This window comes from Gadus chalcogrammus, chromosome 16, assembly GCF_026213295.1.
Source record: "Gadus chalcogrammus isolate NIFS_2021 chromosome 16, NIFS_Gcha_1.0, whole genome shotgun sequence".
Classification (NCBI taxonomy): domain Eukaryota; kingdom Metazoa; phylum Chordata; class Actinopteri; order Gadiformes; family Gadidae; genus Gadus; species Gadus chalcogrammus.
Window position 1 is genome coordinate 23346622 of NC_079427.1, and position 16029 is coordinate 23362650.

At 42.2% G+C, this 16029-nt stretch overlaps 2 protein-coding genes across 2 annotated transcripts; both read right to left on the minus strand.

Annotated features, from left to right (window-relative positions):
• Positions 1-968: 968 nt before the first annotated feature.
• Positions 969-2489, minus strand: LOC130406097 (trace amine-associated receptor 1-like). Its single transcript, XM_056611488.1, has one exon. The coding sequence runs from the start codon at positions 2487-2489 to the stop codon at positions 1506-1508; it is 984 nt and encodes a 327-aa protein (XP_056467463.1). The 3' UTR covers positions 969-1505.
• Positions 2490-4537: 2048 nt separating this feature from the next.
• LOC130405674 (trace amine-associated receptor 1-like) lies at positions 4538-5521 on the minus strand. Its single transcript, XM_056610846.1, has 2 exons — positions 5239-5521; positions 4538-5166 (listed from the first exon to the last, which is right to left on the minus strand). The coding sequence occupies exons 1-2, from the start codon at positions 5519-5521 to the stop codon at positions 4538-4540; spliced, it is 912 nt and encodes a 303-aa protein (XP_056466821.1).
• Positions 5522-16029: the final 10508 nt, after the last annotated feature.

The following is a 16029-nucleotide window of genomic DNA, read 5'->3' on the forward strand; positions in this document are numbered from 1 at the left end:
ACTACACCATATATACTATTACAAATAATACGATGTATATTTTTGCTATTGTTCGGTGATAAATGACACTGAAAATTTAGACTAATGCTTGACTCTTAATTATATCAGCCACATCGTACTGTATTCAGCCATGACAACATGCAATTTTCAGGCTGTTCACACCAAACATATGTGTGCTTGCTTACATAATTTGCTACAAAGAGCTAACTTGATTATATTTCTGTTGTAGTTGTTGATAATTAAAGATTGTGGAACGATTTTTTTGATAAAACATAGAAAAACTCAATTGTCTCTGCTTATCCTGTCCACTGTCTTTACAGCCCCTTGCATTTTTTGTATAGCAAGTAATATGAGTGGTTTTAGCAGGATATCCATTAAAATATACTTCTGAAAAGAAAATCTGATAGAGTAGGGTTATTCATAAAACAAGAATAATTTGAATGGTATAAAATTAAAGAAGTTACCGCAAACAATGTCAATACATTACCTACAAAACCTGTACTAGTTAAGGAACATCACAAAATATTTGGTGAAGATACACAATTACTTCATAAACATTTCCATTTCAAATTTGACTTGGAGAGTAGCAGTTTAAAGTGTGATAAAGCATTATGTGGGCTTACCTTAGTCAGCTGGAGAGGTACACTCAGTGGATACTAGCAGGATGGGCTTTATATATATTGTCATTTCAAGATGACGACAGGGTCAAAACAGTCAGCCACTGCTCTGACTGGGCCATTTCCCTGGACTCTGTGGCCAGATGCAACAACAATCTCTAAGCAAAGGGCCCTGAATGGCAACATGGCCAATGTTGAGGGCAGGATGTGTTAAGAAAGGGTCACATAAAGACCACACCTTTACGGTGTGTTATTTTTATTCTAATATTTCTAATTTTACAGGATTTTCTCCTGAAAATCGAACTTTCAGCTTTCGCAAGGGAACAAGTTGCCTTGGTTTATTATGGACAATGTCAAACTAAACAACAAGCCTATCAGTATAATATGAACAGCTTTAAATGGAAATGTAGTTTGAATGAAAATGTACGGAAGAGTAAAACATTAGGTTTTCTGATCTTACACAGAATTATTCCCAGATTTGACTTATATTTTGTAAGTCAAGAACAACATTCACATTTAGCCATAAACTAATTAAAGTATTAGCATTAGTATTAGTACACTTTATTAAGCATTTGTAAAAACACAATGAGGAACCACACAACATTTCTGCACGAAACGTCTGCAAAGCAGAGCAAAGTGCTACAACAGAAGTTTGCCTATCATAAAAAAAAAGTTAGAGAGAAACTCAATAACACAGCAGGCATAAATAATATGACAAATAATATCAGTATTGGGTGATTTTGGGTTTCAGGAAAAATATTTTAATAGTGAATAAACAGATTGAATAGGACAGACATTTTTAATTGATTAGAATTTCCACCCATCAGTTGATTAGCATTTCTTTTCAGGGCTCCACATTTTCTGGGAGGCCTCAACATGAAACTACTGTCACTCTCCAAATAGTTTTGTGCCCGACATGTCAGACCGAAAGATGCGACCAGAAACGAGGATTTGAAAAGCCTTCCTGAACCAACTGTAGAAGAAGGCATACACCAATGGGTTGACAGTGGAATTAAGATACCCCAGCCACAAGAGTGTATCGAACAAGGCGGGCTGAAAGGAGTAGCCGATGTAGGGGTCGATGATGTAACAGAGGAAAAATGGCGTCCAGAAGATCAGAAACACGCCCATGATGAAGGCCAGTGTTTTGGTGGCTTTCCTTTGGTGCTTGTCCACCTTGGAGGAGCTGGTGTTCTGTAGGCCTATGGTGCGCACTTGTCTCTGGGCAACCATGTAGATCTTCAGGTAGATTGCCAGCATGATGAACCCGGGGAGGTAGAAAGAGATGATCGCCGAGACAGTGCTGGCGACAACAGTCGTAAACAAAGCGCACCCTCCTTCACACGCCAAGTTGTTATAGTACAACTCCTCCATTCCCAAAATATTTAGCTCGAGGAAGATCATACCGAAGCCAACCACAGCCGAGACACACCATGTGACCAGGATCATGATGACTGCCGTGTGAACCGTTATCTTACGGGGGTAGAGCATAGGGTGGCACACGGCATAATAGCGGTCGATGGATATAAAGGACAGGTTCATGATGGACGCGGTGCACAGCAAGATGTCATAGCTAAGGAAGAGCCTGCAGAACATCTCCCCAAAGTACCAGCAGGTCTCCACGGACCGAATCATACCGGGGAACATGACCAGAACCCCCAGGAGGAGGTCGGTTACAGCCAGGGAGAGGGTGAGGTAGTTGGTGGGCGTGTGGAGTTGCTTAAAGTGAGAAATGGCCACGATCACAAAGAGGTTTCCCAGCACCGTGAGGACCACCGCAGACCCCAAGACCAAGTAGAGTGTGACGCGGACAGCAACGGGGTAGACCATCCTCACACACGAGCCATTCCCGTAGCAGAACTCTGGCTCCATTGAACTGGGAGGAGGGGAGGGAGAGAGAGATAGAGGGAGGGAGGGAGGGAGAGAGGGATGGGAACGGTTGGTGGTGAGAGAGGGTTTAAGTAAATTCAACAACGCTTTCCGCAGCCTGAAGGAGACTTGTTTACATGATTGATATAGAAACAACAATAGCTGTGGGGTTTGGGTACCCTTATGCAAAGAACCTGAAGAAAATCAGACATGAAACATATGAACGATATGCAGAAACATCATGTGCAATACAATTTGTATACAATTTTGATCATGATAACACAAGACATACACTACACCATATATACTACTACAAATAATACAATGTATTTTTTTGCTATTGTTCGGTGATAAATAACACAGAAAAATGACAGGAATGATTGACTCTTAATAATATCTGGCACATCGTACTGTATTCAGCCATGACAACATGCGATTTTCAAGCTGTTCACACCCAACATATGTGCTTACTTACATAATTTGCTACTAAGAACTAACTTTATTTCTGTTTTAGTTGTTTATAATTAAGGATTGTGAAACGACTTTTTCTGAAAAAAGTAGAAAAACTGTCTTGTCTCTGCTTATCCTATCCACTGTCTTTACAGCCCCTGCATTTTTTATGTTGCCAGTAATATGATTGGTTTTAAACGGATATCCATTAAAATATAATTCTGAAAAGAAAATCTGATAGAGTAGGGTTATTCATAAAACAAAAATACTTTTGAATGGTATAAAATTAAAGAAGTTACCGCAAATAATGTCAATACATTACCTACAAAACCTGTAATAGTTAAGGAACACAATTACTTAATAAACATTTCCGTTTCAAATTTGACTTTGAGAGTAGCAGTTTAAAGTGTGATAAAGCATAATGTGGGCCTACCTCAGTCAGCTGGAGAGTTTAGCTCAGTGGATACTAGCAGGATGGGCTTTATATATATTGTCATTTCAAGATGACGACAGGGTCAAAACAGTCAGACACTGCTCTGACTGGGCCATTTCCCTGGCCTCTGTGGCCAGATGCAACAACAATCTCTAAGGAAAGGGCCCTGAATGGCAACATGGAAAATGTTAAAGGAACGATGTGTTGAGAAACAGAGACAGAAGGACCACACATTTTTGGTGGGTTCTTTTTATTCTAATAATTCTCATATTACATGATATTCTCCTGAAATTGTTCCTTTTCTTTTCATCTCGCTCAAGGGAACAAGTTGCCTTGGTTTATTATGTACAATGTCCTACTTAACAACAAGATTATCAGTATAAGATAAAGAGCTTTAAATGGAAATGTAATTTGAATGAAAATGTAGGGAAGAGTAAGACATAGGTTTTCCGATCTTAAATAGATTTATTCCCAGATGAGACTCATATTTTTTCAGTAAATAACAATGTTCACATTTAGCCGTAAACCAATTAAAGTATTTGAAGTCAACCATAATTAATAGTTTCCACTTTCCTGGAGGTTTATACGGTTCAAGAGAGTCCACTTGAGTGAACCATGCCACATTATTGATTTTATATGAACTAGGGATGTCCCGTTCTGACCGGTCTCACCTAACCCTGGCCCAGTCGCTGGATCTGAGGGGACAAAAATACATGATCCAATACACGCAGCTTGTCACATGATAACAGTATTATCAAATTGGTCACATTATAATGTGAGTTACCATGTGAGCGGTACCTGTAGTGGCGTGGACGTATGTCAACCTTACTGTGGGTAAAGTACAACAGTCGATTGCACACCAGGAATTTCCGCAAGAAACGACAACAAAGCAGAGCAAACGCCCTAACCGCAGACTTTAATGTCATAAAAAAGAAAAAGGTATAGAGAAACTCAATACACAGCCGGCATAACTAACACCACATATAATATCAGTATTGGGTGATTTTGTGTTTCAGGAAAAATACAATTTTAATTTTAATGTTGAAGACATTTAATGGGACATTTAATGGGACAAACATTTGTAATTTATTAGAATTTAACCCATCAGTCGATAAGCCTTTCTTCTTTGGCCACACATCTTTTTGGAGGCCTCAAAATGAAACCACTGTCACTCTGCAAATAGTTTTGTGTCCGACATGTCAGACCAAAAGATTCGACCAGAAACAATAATTTGAAACGCTTTCCTGAACCAACTGTAGAAGAATGCGTACACCAACGGGTTGATGGTTGAATTCAGATACCCCAGCCAGGAGAGTATGTCGAACAAGGTTGGTGGAATGGAGTAGCTGATGAAGGGGTCGATGATGTTACAGAGGAAAAATGGCGTCCAGAAGGACAGAAACACACCCATGATGATGGCCAGTGTTTTGGTGGCTTTCCTCTGGTGCTTGTCCACCTTGGAGGAGCTGATCTTCTGAAGGCCTGTGGTGCGCACTTGTCTCTGGGCAACCATGTAGATCTTCAGGTAGATGGCCAGCATTATGACCCCGGGGAGGTAGAAAGAGATAATGGATGAGACGGTGCTGGTGACTACAGTTAAAAACAAAATGCACCCTCCTTCGCACACCAAGTTGTTATAGTACAACTCCTCCATTCCCAAAATATTCAGCTCGAGGAAAACCATCCCAAAGCCGACCACCGCAGAGACACACCATGTGACCAGGATCATGACGACTGCCGTATGAACCGTTATCTTAAGGGGGTAGAGCATAGGGTGGCACACGGCATAATAGCGGTCGATGGATATAAAGGACAGGTTCAATATAGAAGCAGTACACAGTAAGATGTCTGAACTCATGAAAACCTTGCAGAACATCTCCCCAAAGAACCAGCATGTTTCGACAGCGCGAATCATGCCGGGTAACATGATCAGCACCCCCAGCAGGAGGTCGGACACGGCCAGAGAGAGGGTCAGGTAGTTGGTGGGCGTGTGGAGTTGCTTGAAGTGAGCGATGGCCACGATCACAAAAAGGTTACCCAGGACTGTGAGGACCACCGCAGACCCAAGGCCCAAGTAGAGGATGGCACGGACAGCGACGGGGTAGACCGTCCTCACACACGAGCCATTCCCGTAGCAGAACTCTGGCTCCATTTACCTGGGAGAAGATATTGGGGGGGGGGGGGGGGGGGGGGGGGGGGAGAGAGAGAGAGAGAGAGAGAGAGAGAGAGAGATGGGAATGGAAAGGACGGGTTGGTAAGACAGGATTTTTGTTAATCAAGAATGCTTTCCGCAAGCAACCTGAAAGAGACATTATTACATAATTGATATACAAACATAGATCCGGGGGGGGGGGGGGGGCGGAGCTGTTGGGTTTGTTTACCCATATGAAAAGGACTTAAAGGATCAGACATGAAACATATGGATCACATTCAGAAACATCATGTGTCATACAATTGGTATACAATTCTGATCATGATAACGCCTTTGATATTGACATCAGAGATGTGTAATTTCCTCGGCCACCTTAAACAATACATGATATGACAGAGCTGACAAAAGACACAGAATACTTGATCTTGCATATTGTGGCCCAGTCAGAGCAGTGGCTGACTGTTTTGACTCTGTCGCATATTGTGCATTCAGTCATAACAAGAAGCAATTAGCAGCCTTTTTACCCTCAATATGTGCTTACCCAAGTTGCTAATATTCCACATTAAGAGAGCAAAAATAGTCACACTACAATTCTACATCAACATTATAATTTAAGAGCTTGATTAACTGTATTTGAACTGTAACATGTATTATATATGTTCAACCATATAATTATCCCAATGTCTCTTCTAATCCAGCCGTTACAGTCCCTGCATGTTTAATTAAAAAAATTCTGCATGTCCTGCCATTTGTTTTAGCAAGATTTCGATTGAAATATGTTTCTGAATGTTTTTGGTAACATAATGTGTTTTGTCATATAACAAAAATATATGTTTAATACATATAATAATAATAATAATAATAATAATAATTCATATAATAATACAAATGTTTTCACTCAAATAATATCAATACTTACCACTCTTAGCTATGTAATATAAACTTATAGTTTAAATACCTTAAAGAGTGTAAACGCCATATTTGGTTTTACCTGAGCTGGCTGGAGAAGTAAACTCTGTGGCCACTAGCTGCATGTTTTTTATATATGTATGTTGTCAAGATGACGGCATACAAAGAGTCAGCCTCTGCTCTGATTGGGCCATTTCCCTGGACTCTTGGCCAGTGCCCTATACCACGAAGCTCGCTGAACATACCCAGGCTTTCTTGGGAAAACCTGGCTCGACAGAGCCGCAACTCGCAATCAGAGTTAAATGGTACCACGAAGCTCACTTTAGATTCAATTAGTTGAACCAGGTTTTCCGCTTTTGGTTCAGTGCGCGTTCACGTGAAAGGGGCGTTTTTTGCGTCATTTTTCTCACCTTTACGATAGATCAAGCTGTCTATATGCGTATAAGTGCAAATATTCTGCATATTGTCTGTAAAATAACTATGCCAAATGCAGAATTGTTCGCCATTAATCCAAATAGAATGATGATGATTTAAAAATGCATAAGCAACGTCCATCCTGCCTTATTCTATCATTTAGGGAATTCACTTTAAATACACCCTATGTAAGAAATGTATAGCATGTTTTCAACCGCCGAGAGGTAGCGGCTGTAGCGTAGTGGATTAGTATAAGACCCGAACGCCAGCGACCGGGGTTCAAATTCGCCGGTCTATCATCATGTATTTTACCCCCATAGATGTGGTGCCAGCACGGCCTTTAAAATATGGGTTCAAGTTCGAAATAAGCACAAAAATATAATTCCATAAGCTTTAGTGAATAAGCATTCCATATGCATGATAATTGGGACTTTTTAAGCTTCACATAAATTCGCGTCACTTGGGAGTCGAACCCCCCGCGCAGATATTCAAGACTGACGCGCTACCTCCACTCTAGCACTCTGTCACGGAGACACAATGCGCAACAGTAAGCATTGTCTACATAAGGTCCAAAAGGACGATCAAATAACGAACACCCTCTTATGAGAATCTGTATCTCTCATGAAGAACCCCAATTTCGTTGTTTGCACAATGACAATAAAGTCTGAAATCTGAATATCGTCAGACAATGCCAGGGAATCGGTTCTGTCCCGTAAAACCCTCTGTCTCCGGAGAGACGCCTGTACGAGAAGTGCGCAGAGGTCCACGGGAACACCCAGAAATGGTGACGCCATTGTCAGAGGAGGGGTTAGGAAGCTGCGCACGCCGATTTAAGTAGCCGATCTCCGGCTAGACTAAGCCGAAAAACTGCTCCCGACCAGGTTTGGTTGCGAGCATAAGTCACCATGGTGATACAGCGACGCTAAAAGAGATCGACTTTCGTGGTACAACTAACCCAGGCTTGGAGCTCAGCATACCTCGCTAACCCTCTAATGCCGCTTTTCCACCGCACATGTAGCTCGACTCGACACGACACGACTCGACACGACTCGACACGGTAGCAGCGCGGGTGCTTTTCCACCGCAAATAGTACCTCCGGGACGTGGGCGGGGTCGTCTGCGCGAAAGGGCTGTGACGTATTTTTGTACGCGACGCAAACAACACCTACGTAACCTACACATGGACAGAACCAACATAACAACAATGGAGAACATCGATGCGATGGTATTCGTGTTCGTATTATTAGCTGGCATGTTGAAGAAGTGGAATATGTTGGCTGCGGCGCTGCTATGGCTGTTACCAGCATGGTTGCCATGTCGCTCTCGTGACTTCGTCACACTCTCTGGCCAATCAGTGGCCGGCCGTCTGCCGACGTCACCTTTTAGCATCGGCTCAGCCGCTTGGAACCTAGAGCGAGGCGGTACTAGAAAAAGCAGCCACTTGAGGTACTAGATCGCGGTGGAAACGCAAAAAAGGCGAGCTGAGTCGAGTCGAGTCGAGTCGTGTCGAGCTGGTACCATGCAGTGGAAAAGCGGCATAAGCGAGCTTCGTGGTACAGGGCACAGGGCCCTGATGCAACAACAATCTCTAAGGAAAGGGCCCTGAATGGCCACATGGTCCATGTTGACGCCAAAGGTATCTTGAGAAAGAAAGACACAAAAACTACTTTTTTGGGCCGTATCTTCATTCTAAAATGTCCCATTAATATTAATTTTTGTCCATAAATATTTTGTTTTACTTCCAATTAGGGAAAAGTTGCCTTGGTCCATTCTGTACCATGTAAAAAAAACACTTCCCATCAGTATTAGATTAAAAGCTTCAAACTGTAATGTTTATCAGTATGATTCAACAGTACGAGTACAAACCAAACCTTGGGCTCCAGAACTATGGCCACACATTTGACGCTTTGTTAGTGAAGAACCGACCCGCTCGCTCTGCAGAAGCCGAATCTGTGTGTTGAGTTAAAAATCAAATGTGATAACGTTTACAGGGGAAGGGGGGTGATCTGATACTTCTGTTTTAGGGTATGATGCATAACTTGGTGATATTTTCCCCCATGTTGCCCACACTGCCTATCCCATTTGCTGATGTCAGAGTACATCTTCGGAGGGTACGATGAAGGACTAGACTGTTGTCGTACTTTGCCTGTTTAAAATGCAGAAGATTAAAGCAGTTGTTTGCTTTCATCTACCATGTGTCTTGGCGTAAGTTTCCTACGAATCAGAAAGAAGCTACTAACCCTCATACTCACAGTATGCTTTTAGAACCTACAGAACATAAGGTTCCTCAAGTAGGTAAAAACATGAATTACTTCAATTACTTCCCAAGTTTATATTATCTACATCCCAGCATCTGCAAGAACAGATTAGACCATGTCAATCTGTAAGTGATAAGGGGTCAGCCTGACCGAAGCACTGTCATCTCTATTTCAGAGAGCACTGACTCATATTGCGGGACTAGAACTCAATGCAACCTATAATGCAGTGTGTTTTTTTAGAACTCACTCCCAGCCATCAACTGGGTCTGTTAAAAAGAGGGTTTGGTTCATTTACAAGATTTTGTGAAAGGCAGGCAAAGTTAACTGTTTGCCCTCCCCCTGTCCAACAAATGTCCTTAGTCTTTTCCCTTCACTTCACAGATCATGCCGCTCCCATCTGCAATCGCTTTATTCCCCTCAGCTGAGCTTCTTCCATTCTGCACCTCATTTCCCCATTGGGCTCTCCTATTATATGCCAGTTCACTTGATTTGATATGAATATGTTTTAGCGGGTGTTAATCGTAATTCACTTTTGATGTGTGTCCCCTTTAAGGAAGGTTGCGTGAGAATGTCGGGGCAACACAATCTCACTCTGAGTTCGTCAAAAAATCAAGGCTTTTAGCGTTTACTGCTGACGCAAAGGGTGTCCTTGTGATCATTCAACGCAGGGGTTTTTCAACTCCCTTTCAAATCCCTCCACGGCAATATCTGACGCCCAGGGAAAGTGCTCCCGCAAATCTTTTTTTCTCCACCGATTGGTTATTTGATTTGGCACTGAAATGGGTTAGGGTTTGAGTAGTAGTGGTTAGGGTAAGGGTAGTAGTGGTTAGGGTAGTAGTGGGTAGGGTTAGGGTAGTAGTGGTAAGGGTTAGGGTTACGCACTTCGCGTGGAGGGATTACATTGTAATGAGTTGAAAACTCCCTGCGTCGAATGAAGACGCACAAGGACACCCTCTCTGACTGTGTCGGTAGTCTGTTTTCTGAAATAAATCGGTTACTTTATATTTTCACCGGCAACAAAGTCTCAGTTTCTGTTCCTACGCATTCCCCTACATTGGTGACCTTGACACTTTTCGGATGTTATTCCTGATTACTTTTCTTAAATGCTGGATTTTAAGGACGAGGACACGTAAGTTGGGGTACTGGATTCTGCAGACGGTTCCATGCTCCAAAAACTCAGCTTCAGGGAGACTGCCCTCCCTGGAGCGGCAGCCGCAGGTCTGGTTTGCGGGGACCGCCTTCCATTCCGACATACCCCCACTCCGACATTGACGTCTAATCATCGGAGTGGCGGCACTTCCATTCTTTTCAACCGTCCCTCCACTCCGTCAATTTCTGGTCCCATTGTTGGAGTGGCGGTACTTTACTTTTATACAAACGTCCTGCCATTCATGCACTGTAGTGTCCTTACAATGACATTCGTTATTGGGGATAGTCGCCGACCCTATTTCGCTGTGGATCTTTGGCCAAAGACATGGGAATTTCGGTTATTTTTAGGGAGCCAGATCATTAGGATCAGCTCACCAACAAGAGCCGGCTCTTTCGGCTCCGAAACGGCTTTTTCATATTACTTTTATTACTTCAGCCAAATGTAGCCCGTTTTGACTTATGATTCGTATGTCTAGGCCCATTTAACCCTTAAATTATTCAATCCAACCTATTAGTATCCAAAGTAAAAATGACATTTTCGAATATCAATAAATTGCTGTAGCCGGTTGTATTCATTGCATATGAGCGCAACGCTCATCCCCTTGCTTAAAGGGACACTTCACCCATTTGCATTAAGCTTCGTATCGTTAGAAACCCAGTCATATTTTTGAATGGTCTTGCATCATTCCATAATTTTCCCCTGAGACGGGAGAGATCTGTATCTACCTCTAACACTTCCTGCTTTAAATTACATACAATTACGATTTTTGCTTCATTTAGTGTAAGTGTAAGAGGGGGGGGGGGCTATAAAAAACTACAAGCACATTACAGATCAGTGCCAGTGGGCGGGACTTAGGGGTGTATGGTATAAACCAGTGGTTTTCAAACTGTGGGGCGCGCCCCCCCTGGGGGGCGCCAGAGTTCTTCAGGGGGGGCGCGACGTGTGAAAAAAATAAACCCGAAGAAAAACCTGGAAGTCGATGATTCAAATCATCAATCGTACTTCAACTGTAGAAGTAACCTAACTAAATCGATTTTCAACCGTTTATCTTCGTGCAAACCATTTAACAAATCTACACACTTGTATCTTCAATAATAACTAAACAGAATTTCGATATCATTTAAAATGTCTTCAGAATCACATTTTTAGTTTCGTACCGCTTCGTTTTCAGCTGTTTTCATTGAAGACGTCAGCCCATTCTGATACACCTACTTCTAGACATCGTAACTCATTCATTTTTCAACCGTTTACCATCGTTCAAACCATTAAACAAATCAACACACTTGTATCTTCAATACTATCGAAACGGAATTTTGATAGCATTTATACTTTTTTCAGAATCACAGTTTTAGTTTCAAACCGGCATCGTTTTCAGTTGCTTATAATAATTTAGGTCACCATAACAACGCCGGTAAACAAACCCTGCCGAATAGTCGAATCTCTGGACTGAAAAAGCAGATCTGATTCGACTCTGAAAATTCAGAGTCGGGGACCCTGAATGAATCTGTGCAAACTGGCAGTTTACACAGATTAAGATGTTCAAATGTATTTATAAAAGGTTAAATTGTGTTAAGAAATGTGTTTAAAAACGCACAAAGATGTTTTAATGTTTCAGAAATATGTTTAAAATGTTTAAAAAATATGTTTCAAATGTTTAAAAAATGTTTCAAATGTTTTAAAGTTATGATCAGAGATGTTTAAAATGTGTAAAATAATTAAGATAGCTTTCAAAACACAGGTCTTTAGAAAAAAAAAAATTGGGGGGGGGGGGGGGGCTCAGCTGAATTTTTTTCTCTGAGGGGGGGCTCACTCTCTCACACTTTGAAAACCCCTGGTATAAACTGTATAAAGAGTACACCAGTGTGAATTTGTGCTACGGTTTGGATTTGGAAGTTACCGTGTGACCGGTAGATCAGATGAGCTCTAAGGAAGCAATGATGTAGTAGCCTACCAGAGACACAGTCGTTTATCCATAATATCATCCGGCGCACACAGCTTTTGGCCGTGTTCTATACGATATTCTAGAACACTCCGGGAGCTCCAGCAGGAGACCTGGAGCCCTATATCTAAATGATATAATATAATATATAGAGATCTATAATATAATAAATAATATCATGGCCAAAAGCTGTGTGCGCCTCTGGATGATATTATGAATAAACGACTGCGTTGGATTCTCTGACGTCTCTAGGCCTTCCACATCAATTTGACGTCGCGGTACATCTGGACTTCAGAGTCAAAGCCATCATTTATTCCCCCAATTCCTTCTCCACCATGGTCGTGAATCAATACATGGGTCTTATTTTGCAAACCCGCACCCGCCCATGCCCGCGAATTACATCCTGCACCTGACCAGACCCGCTATAAATTGATACCGATGCCCGACCCGCACCCAGCAGATCAGCATCTGCACCCACCCCATGGAAAGGGGTGGGTCTAGGCTATATTCTCACCTTTCTCCTTTGTAAAGCGCATTGCGCTTTGGGCCGATATGAAGTTAACTGCGCCCATTCCTTGATTCATTCTGCCGCTGCACTCCAAACAATTAATTTGTTTCCAATGTTCGTTCAAACAGCAGATCTGCTGTTTGAAGTTGTGCTTCAGATTGCTGTGCAAAAAAAGCACATCATCCACTGTGGACAGTTTGAGTGGACTCCTCTGCTCCTGAATGACATATCCAGCACTGGAGAAGTCTCGCTGGCAATCGCAAAACCTGCGACTGACCCGCGCTGTTCAGGCATCCGACCCGACCCGCACCCGTGTCCGACACAGTAATATTTTTCAACCGTTTCATCCAAATTGTGGGGGTCACCCGTCGGGTACCCCAACCCGTGCAGGACTCTGGCCGAGATAACCCCCACTACGAGTCTTTACTGGTTGTGGAAGTAGGCCTACCAGAGACGAGCGAGAACCCGACGCAGTCTTTAATTCATAATATCATCTGGAGGCGCACATGGCTTTTGGCCGTGATATTATATATAATATTCTATTATATAGATACCTACCTAAATATTGTATTATTTAGATATAGAGATCCGGGAGTCCGCAAACGGCAACAATCACTTCTCCTCCATGCTGCAGTTCCCTCTGGACTGCAGGTAGTGAAGCTGATTGGCTGTTATGTTACGTCCCTCACTGAGTGAACGCTGATTGGCATTGTGGAAGTTCAATCCCCAAGCGCCAAAAAGTCACTGTCTGCATTTTCTTATGGAAGAAATTAACGGTTACATTTTATGGCAAACTATGATTATTATTAGGTCTATATATCATATAGATACATTAATAGTAGAAAGCATCTAAAACACCTCTGGATTTGTAGCAAAGGCTTGACACGGCGCCAGAGAGTCTTGGGTCAGCGTGTACTTTGGAACTCGACAAGACGCCAGAGGCTCTGGGGTCAAGGCGTGCTGACCTCAACCTAGTGTTTAGATTAGCTGATGTTGACCACATGCTTAAAGGAATGTATGACTCACTGGCTGTGGGCGGACATATCAAATGGAAAACAGCTTCGTTTGTGAGAATAAAAAGAGGATCTTAGGATCGGCAGTGCTTTGCAAACTACTCGGCTTTGTTTTTGCTTGTTCAGCGATAAAGTCTTATGCCATACTTGCTGCGGACTCCTCGATTCCTCATGCTCTCTTAGTTAGTTGAAGTGATAAACTCGGTTATTTTCTACCACATCCTCAGTCAAGAAGTCACCAAATTAGAAATTGATGTTACTATTCGACTACATATACAGTGTTGGGAGTAACGCGTTACAAAAGTAAGGCATTACTGTAATGCCTTACTTTTTGCTGTAACGCAGTAATGTAAGGCATTACACACAATAAAATGGTAATATTTTACTCGGCACAAATCTCACTAACGCGCGTTATAATGCATTTTAAACCTCAAATTAACTTTTGTGTTGTTTCTATACAAAAATGCCAACACCGCGAGATTCGCAGAGGAGAAAACAATCTGCGCAAATTTTCCTTCCTCTTACTGCTAGAGGAGAAGATAACGGCAGCAGCAGAGTCCAGGTGGGCTGGTTGTAGTCTTTTTGCTAGGTTCTCCTTATCAACAGTAGGACTAGAACGGAGCGAAAAGACTACAGCCAGCCTGCCTACACGTTTCCGGTCAAAGTGCAATGAGTCTTCCAACCGAAATCAATGGATTTACAAAATGCCAAATAAAACACGACAGAAACTGTATTTCGCTACGATACTTGATTTGGACCATCAACTACATCAGTAACCACTAACCATTCGGTGAGTTGCAGTTTTCTGAAAACGCACGTTTAGGGTTGTTTTAAGGAAAGTTTTGTAAATACCTATAGCCAGCCATTGTGAAGCAGGCAGGGGCGATTCGAAATGAGCCAAATAGCCAAGACATGACCAATAGTCAAATGTCGGTGTCAATCACTCTATTTCATCTTAGACAAACCAGAAAGGGGGCTCAATGTTTTTTTCTTTACAATCTACCGTAGTAGACTCTAGCTCTTTTGATTTCAATATGAAGGCTATATTCTCACCTCTAGGCTATATTCTCACCTTTCTCCTTTGTAAAGCGCATTGCGCTTTGGGCCGATATGAAGATAAATGCTCCCATTCCTTGATTCATTCTGCTGCTGCACTCCAAACAATTAATTTTGTTCCAATGGTCGTCCAATCCACTCCAAAAGTGGTCCTGCATTGAGTTTAAATCCAACTCTAACAAATAAATGGTCCAGTTTTAAGTTTCATAATATATTTATACATTCCCAGGGCATGTTAAATAAGTGCACGCTCTGCCACTCGTAACACACTTGTAAAATGCAGTCGTCAATTGATGGAATGGGCTATTTCATACATCACCACCAACATTTTTAATTAATCAAATAAATTACAGATAAATAATACTGAAATGGCTACTTTTTGGTTGAACAAAATATTTATGATCCCCCAATAGCCGGGTTTACATGGACACTTCTGATCCGATTAGAAGAGGAAGAACCGCTCAATCAGAATAAAAAATTATCATAGATAGGCTATGCCTCAATCGGAATAGAATTCCATAAAAGTTGGTTTAGTCCGCTATAATCAACATGTATACACTTATTCCGATTGGTTTAGGGTGGGTGCAGCTACTGTTTAACTTAGAGAGATGGCATCTGCAGCTGCCCTAGTTCGCAATTGGTCCGCTCTGTACTTTTATGCACACCGAACTTGACCACTGTCAAGTAAAGTGGATTTTTTTGCCTGATTCACGTCTTTCTTACGCCGCAAGTAGTCTGGTAATTTATCAACCCCATTATCGAGATGAACCCCCCATCATCCGATAATGACCGGCGTTCTGTGCATTATCCCTTACATAACAGCCCTCTATCTCTCCCAACAGTATTGGCTGCGCACTCTCATCCAATACCTATTGTTTGCGGCGGAGGAGGGGGTATATATAAAGACCGGACGAGAAATTGACATCGCTGCGCTGTCCTCCTTCTTAATTGAAGGAGCAGGCAGAGGAAGGCTCTCTCCTGCTGGGCTTTCTTTAAAATCAAATAGGCCTACATAAAAATGTCGCCGCCGGTCTAGATGTGTCAGGTTTACGCGAGAGACATAGGAACGTACGCTTACCGCTTTTGTAAATGCTATATATACATTACATTCGGATCGCATGATAGGAATAGATCTACTCCGATTAGAAATCGAATCGGATCAGAAATGTCCATGTAAACGCGGCTAGTGATTGGTAGAATGACGGAATGGTGGTACTAAAAGGTGTCTGAATGGGGGCATGTTGGAATGGCGGCATGTCGGA